The 14413-nt window shown below is 37.7% G+C and overlaps 1 protein-coding gene across 3 annotated transcripts in view; it reads left to right on the plus strand.

Moving 5' to 3' along the window:
* Nucleotides 1–14413, plus strand: part of MICU2 (mitochondrial calcium uptake 2) — a 126076-nt gene that overhangs the window by 97291 nt on the left and 14372 nt on the right. For all 3 annotated transcript variants that reach the window (XM_072795786.1, XM_072795787.1, XM_072795788.1), the window contains one exon: nt 11654–11751. In XM_072795786.1, coding sequence (XP_072651887.1) covers nt 11654–11751 — 98 coding nt within the window. The remainder of the gene's footprint in view (nt 1–11653; nt 11752–14413) is intronic.

The raw sequence follows: 14413 nt of genomic DNA on the forward strand, positions 1-14413 counted from the left end.
GGTCCAGATTTCAAAAGGTTCACAAGAGTATGTGGAGAGTGCAACATTTTCTTCCCAGTCATCCAGTTCTCCCTGAGCAATGAGTGCTTTCAGTGTCCTGTATAGTCACCCAGAGATACTCATGTGTGTATAAGTGTTTCTGTAAAGAAGTGACTAAATATATCCATGTCTTCTTTTCTCCATTTTTCTACAGGGAGTAGCACACTGTGCATTGTTTCACACTATTCCATTTTTTCTTCAATACATCTGAATATCTCCTTTTTAACAGCTCCATAATACTTTGTTGTATGGATGTACTAGTTTATGTAGCCATTCCCCTCTATAAAGACATTTACCATATATCCAGTGTTTTGATCATGCAAATAATGCTGCAATTAATAATCCTATAATTATGTCATTTTATACATATGTGAATATATCTGAGGGATAACTTCCCAGAAATTTGATTGCTGGGTCAAAAGATATGACTATTTCTAAGGTTGTTGATAAATTTTGACAAGTATTAGCAAGTATTTCCTATAGAAAGTGAACCGATTTCATTCCCACCACTAAAGTAGATCAGTAAATTTTCTATTGATAATCTTTCAATCAGTTCTAATTCCACAGCATGCTTTCCATGAGATTTTCTTAAATTTCCAAATCAGTCCATCATTTCATTTGAGCATGTATGCTTCAAATTTTGTGAATTATTAAAATCAGAGTTCTCTCTTATATTTCATCATTTTGAGCAATCCTGTGCTGAACTTCTTTTTCCCACATCCAAGTCCTTGAGTAGTATTCCCTTTTCCTAGATTAGATGTATGTATCCTACGTGTTCCCATCATACCCTGTATGTCTGCCATCATAACATCTGTCACACATTAGTATAATTGTTTAATTGTGTCCTGCTTTGAACTGTAAGCATCATTCCTCTCTTTACAGTTGTTTGAAGTTAGGGAACAGTCCACAAGACCACCTGCTTTTGATAGCAACTGCAAATTCAAGGGACCCTCAAGACCTCCATAATTCACTGGAAGAACTCACAAAGCTCACTGAAAGTAGTTAGGTTCATGGGTACAGTTTCTTACAGTGAGCAGATACAGATTACAATCAGCCAGAGGAAGAGACACATGAAGCAGCAGTCCAGAAAGTTCCACCAGCAATTTCCAGTTGTCCTCTCCTCAATGGGGTCATGGATAACACTAACTCTCCCAGCAAGGTGTATAACTACACACAGAGTCGTGCCAATCAGGGCCCTAATGTCCAGAAATTTCCTGGGACCAGCTATGTAAACTTGGTTGGCTGCCCATGTTGCTAACCCCCATCTCTAGCCATTCTGGAAGTCATGCTGATACCCCATGACACAAGCCAAACCACCTTAAATCTCACTGTTAGTCTGGTATGACCCAAAACCCCCAAGTTCACAAGACACTTATTGTAGAAATCACCTCCCAGCAGCCCAGGACAAAAGCTAGACCTCTATCTGGGTACAGTAAATTCTTTACTGCGTAAGTTGTATCTACATAGCCTGGGAAAGCACCAAAGCATCCTCTACATGCTCAGTAAGTATTTTTAAATGAATGAACAAATATTTAATCATATGAATAGACATTTATATTACTGATTTTTAAGATTGTTTCCAAATATTTGCTATTAGAATCATGCTGCAGTAAATAGTTAAACATGTAAATTTAGGAGAGAATAATAAAGGTGAGATTTAAGAGTATTTTATATTTAAGAATATTAACCTATCAAAATTATTGAAATATTTAATAATTACCAAATTACATTTCAGTGATCCAGAAAACTAGGATTATCCTCTGGTTTAGTTATGCTTTTGGTTTTTTACATTTAATTTTTTCATTCATCTGAAATTTGTTTGAGGGCATCCTTAGTGGCATTGCTTTTTTACTATTATAAATGGACTCCTTTCCCTCAAGGGAAAAATTATTGCACAGGAAATCTATTTGATTTTTATTTTTAGCCTGACTTCCTAGAAGTCATTCCCGTGTCTGCACAGCTTTAGTGTCCAGCCAGAGATTGTACTAAAGACACAGAGCTAATAAGGTGTGTCCTCTCTTCCTGCTGATGCGTCTGTGTGAGAGTATATTCACACTTAGGCTCTTTTTAAGCCTGCCAGTACACACACGTGTCAGCTCTTTGAGCTGAGGATGTGTTGGCAGCTGGAGCTGATACAGTCTCTCCTGTAAGTGCAGCACAACCTGGGCTACAAGGAGAGCTCAGCAAGTCCTTATGGTTGTCTCAGCTCCTCAAACAAACCTTCAAGTACCTGCCCATCTGCCAGTCCATTGTTTGCTCCAAAGATGCCTGCAGTTTCCATTAAGGAAGCCACCAAGATCACCAGGGAAACTGGTTTTGGACAGCTTGACACTCTCTGGTAAAAATTCCATGGGGTAAAGCTGGCAAGGCAAGAAAGCCATAGATTGTGTGCTGCCCAAAATTGAGTAGTTCATCTGAAAAACACTTCTCATTTTGTTGATTGCCTTTGGTTAGATTCCACAGCACTGAATAGTTGTATTTTGACCATTTTCTCCAGTTTTTTTTTTTGTCATCTCATTCTATTGTATGGTAAGTCGGAAGGCAGTTATCATATTTTAATTTGCCAGTAGGTTTACATTGGCTTTTAATAAACATAGTTAATAAGTTCTAAAAGTTAATATTTTAGGTAAACTGATATAGTTAATACAGTATAAAATTTTGCTCTTTAAAATAAATACCATACTATATACCAAAAGCATGAAGAATGTATTTTGATGAGGCTTATATTAATTACACTGAATATTTAATAATTAGTTTTTAAGATATATGAAAAATAAAGGTTAATATTTTAAAGATCTAGGGTAACCAAATTATTAATCTATAGCATTGTACGATGACAGATGGGAGCTATGCTTGTGAGCATAGCATAATATATAGAGATATGGAATCACTGTTGTACACCTGAAACTAACAATGTGTGTCATCTATGCACAAATAGAAAAATATAAAAACAAAAAAGCATTTAGAAGAATCTACATGAAGAAAACTATAAACTATAAATTTTAATTGAGGAAGATAAGAGAAGATTGAAATAAAGATAGGCTTTATTCTTAGGTAGGAATGGTGAGCATTGTAAAGTGTCCAGTTCCTACTAAATTAACATATGAATTCAGTACAATCTACATCAGAACTCAACAACTTAGCACTTGATTTTGGTTTTGTTTGGTTGTGTTTTGGGGGAGGGTTGGTTTTGGATGGTTTCCTTTTTGGTCCTAGTGTTAGAGAGGTAGGAAGTGTACAGAAACTTGGCAAAATGATTCTAAACTTCATCTGGGAGAATAACCATGAGAGACTAGCCAAGAACATTCCAGAAAATGCAAGTAATGAGAGGGATAATGAAATGTTATAGTGAGCAATAGAATAGTCAAAATATAAACTCAAATACATATGAGTATTGGCATATAATATAGATAACATTTTAAATCAGTAGGAAAAAAACTAATTACCAAATTACATTTCAATGATCCAGAAAACTAGGAGTCATCCTTGACATCTTCTTACCCCTCACATCCATTCAGTCACTAAGTACTGTCTGTTCTACCTTTTAAATATTTCTCAAATCTTTCCTTTGTTCTTCTCTTTCCACGACTGTCATTTTATCAGACAACCATCATTTCTCACTTGAGTTATGCAGTGGCCTCCTGACTGATCTCTCTGCATCCAGTCTTGTCTCTTCTATTTCGTTTTCACATGATAGCCAGTATGACCTAAAAGGACAAATAGGATGTAACTACCCTCAAGCTGACTGTTCTTGCAACCTCCAGCTGTACCATTTTTTTCTACAGTATAGCACAATGGTTAAGAACTCAGACTCAGAAAGACCAACTGCCTGCATTCATATACTGCTCCATCACTTAATAGCTGCATGGCTCTGGGTTTAGCGTACCTCTCTTTGCATAAAATTCAATGTCTTCATTATAAAATGAGAATAATAGGGCTGCTTGGCTAGCTCAGTCAGTAGAATGTGTGACTCTTGATCTCTTGGGTTAAAGTCCCATATTGGATGTAGAGATTACTTAAAAATAAAATATTTAAAAACCGAAAAGAAAAAAAGAATAATAGTAATCTTCTCAGTAGGTTGTTTTGAGGATTAAATTAACTAATTTAAATCTCTTTAAATTAATTTAAATCTCTTAGAACTGTGCTTAACACATAAGCGAGAATATATATATTATATTATATTATATTATATTATATTATATTATATTATATTATATTGATTATCATTGCTTTCTACTACCAGCCATAAAGCACCATGCTCTCTAGCACCTTCAGACCTTTAATTTCCTGTTTGGAATGTTGTATTCCCACTTCTTATTTTCTTAACTTCAACTCAAACATTAGATCTCAGCTTAAATGGTATTTTTCTCAGGAAAGCCTTGTCTGAGCTAAGTGAGTCAGACACCCTTTATATGCTCCCAAAGCTCCTTGAACTTCTTAATACTTTCATGCTTGGATTACTATCTTTAATAACTTGTTGAATGCCCAGTTACCCAACAGGAACAGAAAACCATGAAGCCCCAAGGCCTAACATGGTGTCTGACACATAATAGGCATTTACTACATCCTTGTTTATAACTAATGGTGTGACTGACTACAGTGCTGGGTGTATATGTCAATTCTTATAGCAAAGTAAATTCCAGAGAAATCAAAGATAGTGTCAAAAATCAAACTATGGAAATACTTAAGAAAATGTGGAGCTCTTCTGCAAGATGACAGCATGGGAAGATCCTGAACTCACCCTGTCCCACAAATACACCAAATCTATCGGGACATGTGGATCATTTTCCTCTGAAAACTAGATGAACTGTTTCTCGACAACAAAAGTCAAAAAGACCACATCAAGATAGGTAGGAGAGTCAGAGATATGGTCTTACCAGAAACATCCCCCCAGCACTGTGACACAACAGTGAGGATTCCCACCAGTCCAGTGTTTCTCCTGGAAGAGTGAGGGGACAGTGTCCCACTTAAGTCACCCCCATCCTTGGGATCTGAGCCAGAGAGATGAGCCCCCAAAATATCTGGCCTAGGAAATGCAGAGGGGCTGATATTCAAGGGACCCAAAGTGCTATAGGAAACTAAGATAACCCTTTTAAAGCACTCACATGCAGTCTCATGCTCCCTGACCCAGCAGAAAGTAGTAGCTTGAAAAGTACCAAGACTCCAGGTAAAAGAAATTCATTTGACAATCTAAAAGCATCTTCTGGAAAGGCAAGGGATCATTGAAACTCTCCCTGGAGTTAGAGGTGCTGGCAGAAGCCAATTCTGCACTCTCCACTTACTCTGCTAGCAAAGTGGGTAGGCTCACAAGCAGCACCCTCATGCTGCATTGCTAAGACAGGTGGGGACAAGCAGTCACCACACCATCCCACTGCCTTCAGGATGCTAGAGAGCACAGAAGGTTGCAGCACTCCCCCACTCTGTAGCTGGGACAGGCAAGCACAACATTCAAGGTATCTTCTCATTCCCTAAATAAAATTGGTAAGGGTAGGCAGTTGCAACACTCTGTAACTCTGACTGGGGCTGTCATTCTCAGGCTCCCAGCCTAAAGCCAGCATTCATGCACAGACAAGGGACTCTCCCACTCTACCCTGAAGCACACAGGTATACCGTCAAGATTTTGCTGCTACTTTTCTGACACTAGCAAACATGATTTGCCCTATACACTCTGCCTAGATAAAGCCAGGAGATACATGCTGTCCACACAAGGGACACCACTCAATTGCCTGGCCCTGGTAGCCAAAGTGATTGACAGTCCTGAGCTCCACAGGAATATAACACTCAGGACAGTTCTTGGCAGGCACCAACTCAGGACACTGCACAGCAGCAGATTGAAACATAACCCCAATCTTCTGGGAAAAAGGCCTATTTACTTAGCTTGGAGCTTCAGCTTAAGGGACAGGCTTTAGGTTTCCCATGCATATGGAAATTAAGGAGGTGCTCCCAGGGAACCCAGTTAGAGACACACCATCCTTGCACACCTCCTTGGCCTTCCTACATCTCAACTAGACCTGTCAGAAAGGAGTTTATACTTTTAACTTATCTGGAACCCCAATTTTTGCAAATGTCACCCAGGGGTATCCTCTCAATCTCCTGGTCTGGTGGCAGCATGGACTATGCTTGTAGCCCCACAGCACTGTATGTATTTTTTGTTTTAAAAGCTGCTGCCATTGTATACATGAACCACATCTTCTTTATCCATTCATCTTTCGTTGGACACCGAGGCTCCTTCCACAGTTTGGCTATCGTGGCCATTGCTGCTATAAACATCGGGGTGCAGGTGTCAGTCGGAGAAGGACAAACATTATATGTTCTCATTCATTTGGGGAATATAAATAATAGTGAAAGGGAATATAAGGGAAGGGAGAAGAAATGTGTGGGAAATATCAGAAAGGGAGACAGAACGTAAAGACTGCTAACTCTGGGAAACGAACTAGGGGTGGTAGAAGGGGAGGAGGGCGGGGGGTGGAAGTGAATGGGTGACGGGCACTGGGGGTTATTCTGTATGTTAGTAAATTGAACACCAATAAAAAATAAATTAAAAAAATTAAAAAAATTAAAAAAAAAAAAAAGGCTGCTGCCTGGGCAGCCCGGGTGGCTCAGCGGTTTAGCGCCACCTTCAGCCCAGGGCGTGATCCTGGAGACCCGGGATCAAGTCCCACATTGCACTCCCTGCATGGAGCCTGCTTCTCCCTCTGCCTGTGTCTCTCCCTCTCTCTCTCTCTCTCTCTCTCTCTCTCAAATAAATAAAATTAAATAAATAAATAAATAAATAAATAAATAAATAAATAAATAAATAAATAAATAAAATCTTTTTTAAAAAATAAATAAAAGCTGCTGCCTGGGAGTCTGTTTCCAATCAACCTAAAGTTGAGTGTTAAATGAGATTCCTCCCCCTAGAATAGGCAGGTCTTGGCATTCCCTAACAGTAGGGTCATATCAAGAATAAATCAAGTAGTTTAGACAATCACAAAGGTTCAAGAGACAACAAAGAACCAAAAAGTAAGGTTGAAAGAGAAGTTTCATCACCTACACAAGGGGCACTACTTTAAGAGTGGGAGAGAGAGCTGCTTCCGCTAATACATAGAAACACACCAAGAGTCAAGCAAAATGAAGAAACAGAAGAACTAAAAAATAAAAAAATAAAAATTAAAAATAAAAAAAAAAGAAACAGAAGAACATGACAGAACCTCAGAAAAAGACCTTAATGATACAGAGAAAAGTAATCTATCTGAACAAGAATTTAAGTTAATGGTTATTAAGAGGCTCATGGAACTCGGTGGGGAGAGTAGGTGAACACAATGAGAACTTCAACAAAGAGAAAGTATAAGAAAAGACCAAGGGGCGCTGAGTGGCTCAGTCAATTAAGTGTCGAACTCTTGATTTCAGCTCAGGTCATGATCTCAGGGTTGTGAGATCAAGCCTCACATTAGGCTGTGTACTGGACATGGAGCCTGCTTAAGACTGTCTGTCTCTCTCTCTCTCTCTCTCTCTTCCTCTCTCCCTCCATCCCCTCCTTTCCCTCCCTCCCTCCCCCTCACCCCTCTACCTTCCACCCCTCCCCACCTCTTTCTCCCTCTCTTAAAAAAAAGACCAAGAGGGTCTTCAGTGGTAGACTAGATGAAGCAGAATAGATTAGTGATCTAGAAGACCACAGTGGAACTCACCAAAGCAAAGCAATGAAAAGGGAAAAAAAATATATTTTTAAAGGTAACTTAAGAGACCTCTGGGACAACATCAAATAGAGTAACACTTGCATTATAAGGGTCCCAGAAGGAGAAGAGAGAGGAAAGGGCAAGATACGTATTTGAAGAAATAATGGCTGAATACTTCCCCAGCTAGGGGAAGAAAATTGATATCCAGGTACAGGAAGTTCAGAGGGTTCCAAATAAGATGAGGTCAAAGAAATCCATACCAAAACACATTATAATTAAAATGTCAGAAGTTAAAGACAGGGGGCGCCTGAGTGGCTCAGTGGTTGAGCGTCTGCCTTCGGCTCAGAGCATGATCCCAGGATCCAGGATCAAGTCCCACATCGGGCTCCTTGCAGGGAGCCTGCTTCTCCCTCTGCCTGTGTCTCTGCCTCTCTCTCCGTGTGTCTTTCATGAATAAATAAATAAACTCTTTAAAAAAAAAAAAGTTAAAGACAGAATCTCAAAAGCAGAAAGAGGAAAAACAAATTACTTCATACAAAGGAAATCCCAATAAGGCTATTAAAGATTTCATGGCAGAAACTCTGCAGGCCAGAAGGGAGTAGCATGACATTTTCAAAGTGATGAAAGGAAAACATCTTCCAACCAAGAATGCGCATACCTCAGATATTGGGGGATATTGAATCAGTAATCAGAAACCTCCTAACAAAAATCTAGGATGAGATGGTTTCACTGGTGAATTCTACCAAACATTCGAAGAACATTTAATGCCTATACTCAGACTCTTCCAAGAAATTGAAGAGGAAGGAATGCTCTCAAACTCATTTTGCAAAGCCAGCATTACCCTGATAACCAAAACCAAAGGACACCAGAAAAAAAAGGAAGAAAGAGGATGTAGGGAAGGTAGGAAGGAAAAGGAAATTACAGGGCCAATATCCCTGATGAACATACATATAAACATCAACAAAATATTAACAGGCCATTTGACAATACATTTAAAAAAGATCTTAAGTCATGGGCAGCCCGGGTGGCTCAGCGGTGTAGCGCTGCCTTCAGCCCAGGGTGTGATCCTGAGACCAAGGATCAAGTCCCATGTTGGGCTCCTTGCATGGAGCTTGCTTCTCCCTCTGCCTGTGTCTCTGCCTTTCTCTCTGTCTCTGTGTGTCTCATGAATAAATAAATCTTTTTTTTAAAAAAAAGATCTTAAATCATGATAAGGTGAGATTTATTCCAGGGATGCAATTATGGTCAGCATCCACAAATCAATCAAGATAATATATACCACATCCACAAAATGAAGGCTAATTATTGTATCATTTTAATAGATGCATAAAAAGCATTTGAGAAAATACAGCATCTATTTATGATTTAAAAAAACTCAACAAAATGGGTAATACCCCATTTGAGGTATGTTGAGGGAACATACCTCAACATATTAAGAGCTGCGTATGACAGGCCCACAGCTAACATCTTACTCCTCTTACTCATCTTACATCAGCAACAAGGATGCTTACTTTTACCACTTTTATTCAACATAGTATTGGAAGCCCTAGCCAGAGCAATTAGTCAAGCAAAAGAAATAAAAGGCATCCAAATTGGAAAGGAAGAAGTAAAACTTGCACTATTTGCAGATGACATGATAATGTATATAGAAAACCCTAAAGATTCCACCAAAAAGCTGTCAGACTAATAAGTGAATTCAATAAAATTGCAAGATAAAAAATTAATATACAAAGCTGTGTTGCATTTCTATACATTAACAAAATATTGGAGAAATCAAGAAAATAATCACATTTACAATTGCATTAAAAAGAATGAAATACCTAGGAATAAATTTAACCAAGGAGATGAAAGGTCTATACACTAAAAATTATAAGACATTGATGAAAGTAATTGAAGAAAAAAAAAAAGAAAGTAATTGAAGGTAACACAAATAAATGTAAAGGTATTTTGTGTCATATGTTAGAAAAATCAAAATTGTTAAGTGTCCATTCACCCAAAACAATCTACAGATGCACTGCAATCCCTATAAAAATTCCAATGACATTTTTTACAGAATTAGTATACCATAACTTATGTAGAAGGAACTGCAAAAGACCCTAAATAGCCAAAGGAATGTTAAAAAAAAGAAGAACAAAGCCAGAGGTGTTACTGTGCATTATTTCAAACAGTATTATGAAAAGCTGTAATAAAACAGTGTGGTATTGCCACAAAACAAACACAGATCAATGGAACTATAGATATAGATAATCCAGAAACAAACCCACATGTACATGGTCAGTTAATTTTCAACAAAGGAGACAAGAATATACAATGGGGGAAGAGCAGTCTCTTTAATAAATAGTGTTGGGAAAACTGGACAGCTACTGCACACAAAAGAATGAAACTGAACGCTATCTTAACCACAAATGCCCAAGAAGAAAACAAACAATTATCTCCTTGACATCAATCAGTAATTTTTTTTCTAATCTCAAAATAGAAAACATTTTAATAAAGGGCTTATGGGGACATATATTGTTCCTTGCATTATGTGTTCTAGACTGGGTGTTTTGTGTCTTGCTGATTTGTTCTATTTCTTGCTATGGTTCTGTTGCTTAGTTGGCATGCTGTTTCTTTTGCTCATGCTTATGCTCTGTCCAGATCTTCTCATTGCTATGGTAAAGCACAAATGAAATACTCTTCATGCCTTATCTAGAACAAATTTGTCTTTGTCCTTTTGAGCTGCAGGCATTGCATTTTGGTCCATTGTTCTGTAGACCAAAGGTGTAGAGGCAAGGGGTAAGAGACTCCTCTGGACTAAATGCAGCCCTTCTTCAAGAACCTATATTCTGTTCATTCTTCTGATCTCATTAAGCATCGTAGACACAGTTCACTCCTCCCCTCCAAGGTACATCCCACCCCATACAGAATCTTTCCTAGTGCCGTGAAGGATTCTGCACCCTGGAAGCCCTCCTTCCCTCTGTTTAAGCTTAGCAAGTTCTATTAGAGCTTCTATTGGAGTTGTCCTCAATTTGTCCCCACTAATCTATCATTAAGTTGAAGTTTTTACTGAAGTTCTAATGTAATAGTCTCACTCCTGCCATTTCTGAGAAGTAGAGTTAGGGATGGGATTAGAAGACATGGGGGACCATCCAACACCTGAATCTAGTGTTTCTTTTCCCAGCTGCTCTTTTTCACGGTATTTGGGTTAAATTTGTAATCCCCCTTATTGTTTAGTTGCAGCTGATAATCTTTTAGCAGTTCTGTTTTGTGATTATTTTTGTTTACTAGAGATTTGAAGGAGAATCTGTGAATCTGCTTTACTCAGTACTTAATGGAATTATCACATTAATTTTATAATTATGAAAAGCAGATGTTTTTCAAGTATTTCTAATATTCAGCAAAAATTCACAGACCTTCTGACTTTCAGTCCTGCTTCATTAAAAAATGCCTCAAGATCACATTTTGAAATAATATTTATTTCATTTCTAAGCTCTCTTTTTGGACTATTCTAAGATTTTGTTTACTGCTGAACTCCATCTTGAGTATATTGAGTGTTTTAGCCCTCATTGTTTTTCTCCTGCTTAAGCAGAGATAGTTAAAGAATAGTACTATATGAGACATCTGGGTGGCTCAGCACTTAAGCATCTGCCTTCGGCTCAGGGCATGATCCCGGAATCCTAGGATCAAGTCCCACATCAGGCTCCCTGCACGGAACCTACTTCTCCCTTTGCCGATGTCTCTGCTTCCTTCTCTCTGTGTCTCTCATGAATAAATAAAGAAAATATTTTTTTTAAAAAAAGTATTATGCAAAGCAAGAGATAGGATGGCTACACCTTTTTCTTCCACCTTTGTTGTTGTTGTTGTTGTTGTTGTTACAAGAATCTTTTATGGATATTGTTCTAAGAGTTCCAGGCTACCATGTCCATTTTTGTTCTTTGGTATAATTACTTGAAATTATTGTATCCCTTTTTTTTTTATAGGAATCAACAGTAAAAGAACCTGAAATTACCACAACCCTTCAGATACATTTCTTTGGAAAAAGAGGAGAAAGAAAACTTCATTATAGGGAATTTCGAAGGTAAATGCAATATTTATATTCATTTAGGGAAATTTATAGGTAAGAAGTTACAAAACAATTGAATATACTCATTTCCCAGAACTGCAGACATGGTATTTATAAAATATAAAGTTACATTCTCAAAAATATCTAACCTATTAGAAAAGGAGGTATCTGTTTTCTTTTTCTTTTTTTTAAGATTTTATTTATTTATTCATGAGAGACAGAGAGAGAGGCAGAGACAGAGGCAGAGAGAGAAGTTCCCTGCATGGAGCCTGATGTTGGACTTAATCCTGGACTCTGGGATCACACTCTGAGCCAAAAGCAGACGCTCAACCTCTGAGCCACCCAGGCGTCCCAGTATCTGTTTTATAGAATACAATTTATTTTATTTTATTTTTTAAATTTATTTATTTATTTATTTACTTATTTATTTATTTGTAGTCAGAGCTATCATAGATGCATAGGGGTTTTTGATAGCACAGATCACATTGTGTACTAGTTTGGAGTTTGGGAGTAGATGATCAGGGAAAACTTTGTGAAGGAAATGGCATCTAAGCTGAATCTTGACAGATGAGCAGGAATTACCCAGGCAAAAATAGTCTGGGCAGAAAAGCATTTGAGGAAAAGAGAACAACATTAGAAAAGACATATAAGCATGAAAATGTATGGTTTGTAAAGGGAATTATAAGCAGTAGAGTCTAGAGTAGTAAGCATAAGGTACTATGGTAAAACGAAAACAGAGGTTGGAGAAGTGTGTACTTGCCTGCAGAAGATTTTGTACTCTGAAAGATCAAGCTTGAATTAACTCAACAGTAGGAGGCCCTGAAGAATGAAGAATGAAGGGTACCTGGTCAGATGTGCCTATCATTCTGGCAGCAGAATAAAGGATAGATTTTATGAGAGAGATACTCCAGATAAGAAATGATGAGAACCTTGAACTAGTGTAGCGGCAATAAGGATTTTGAAGTAGAGTTTTCAAAAACTAGTTAGGAGATGAAAATGTGGGGTTTAGTGATTGAGGATTGAGGTAGAATGCATGAAGACCCAAGTCTGAATTATGTCCAATCACTATGTTCTCCATAGCAAAACTCCAGTAGGTCATTTAACCTCTCTAGAAGTTTTTCTCCACAAAATTTTTTGTCTCTTTTTTATATACCTGAAAATACTACTATCTTAACATTTCTTAAAATTTCAAAGTATGATTTAAAACCAAGCAAAGCCATTGTCATATCAACTGTACTTGTTCAAACTGATACACCACTCCCCCTTCATTTTAAGACTCCCTGAGCTAGTTAATTTTTAAAGTTGTTGTAAATTTAATTTTCTTTAAAGGGAGTACTTTTATTTAAAATCTGGGCAGCCCCGGTGGCGCAGCGGCTTAGCGCCGCCTGCGGCCCAGGGCGTTGAGACCCTGGATCGAGTCCCACATCGGGCTGCCTGCATGGGGCCTGCTTCTCCCTCTGCCTGTGTCTCTGCCTCTCTCTCTCTCTCTCTGCATCTCTATGAATAAATAAATAAATAAATAAATCTTAAAATCCTTACTTATTTTTTTTTTAAAAATTTACTAGCATTTCTCTAAAAAATGATCTCCGTGAGATTTGGCTTGCCATCATGCAGTTTAAAAAACATCCAATTAACAACAAATGCTTTAAATGCAGTTTTTGAAAATTTGTCTCTTGGACAGAACAAAGTTCTCCTAGGGACGCCTAGGTGGCTCAGCATTGAGCCTCTAGCCTCGGCTCAAGGCGTGATCCCAGGGTCTTGGGATCAAGTCCTGCATCCAGCTCTTTGTGTGGAGCCTGCTTCTTCCTCTGCCTATGTCTCTGCCTCATGCTCTCTCTGTGTGTCTCTCATGAATAAATAAATAAAATATATTTTTAAAAAAAGAACAGAGTTCTCCTAAAGTTAAAATTATTATTATACTAGCTAGAATTAATAATCATAAAATGTCTTTAAAATTTTGCATAAGTCATAAAGTAACAGAAAATAGCTTCTGTGTATATATATATAATGTTTCTAAAAACTTTTTACCAACATACTGACCAAATTAATAATAAAATTTCCATGAAAATTTTTGTGGTCTGTGTTTTCTTGTTTTTTTTTTTTTTTAATTTATTCATGAGAGAGAGAGAGGCAGAGACACAGGCAGAAGGAGAAGCCGGCTCCATGCAGGGAGCGTGATGTGAGACTTGATCCCGGGACTCCAGGATCACACCCTGGGCTGAAAGCAGGAGCTAACCACTGAGCCACCCAGGGATCTCCCTGTGGTCTGTGTTATTTGGAGCTTTGAGTTTGATTTTTACCGTTACCGGAGTATAATTAATGTATCCTTTTCTTTAGAAAAGAGATGTTTGAGCTTGGTCTCAGCCACCTTCTTATAGCTTCTCTGATAAGGGATATTGTTTCAGGAGATATAGTTTATTAGTTTCAAGGAAAGGCAAGGAAGGTGACACAAAATTACAGCTTTTGTAGTAGCTACTTAAAATGTTTGCCTATAGATATCAGCATCTCATTTAGAGAAAACAGTATTATTGATTTTGAAAAACACATATTTGCAATTTAGACATACTTAGGTTCATACTTCATCATTTATTAAATGGGATTTAACCTGAGTCCCTAGTCTCTATTTCTTCATCTGTGAAATCACAGTGCTAATATCTACTTAATAAATGTGTATATA

Source organism: Canis lupus, chromosome 24, assembly GCF_048164855.1.
Source record: "Canis lupus baileyi chromosome 24, mCanLup2.hap1, whole genome shotgun sequence".
Lineage (NCBI taxonomy): Eukaryota > Metazoa > Chordata > Mammalia > Carnivora > Canidae > Canis > Canis lupus.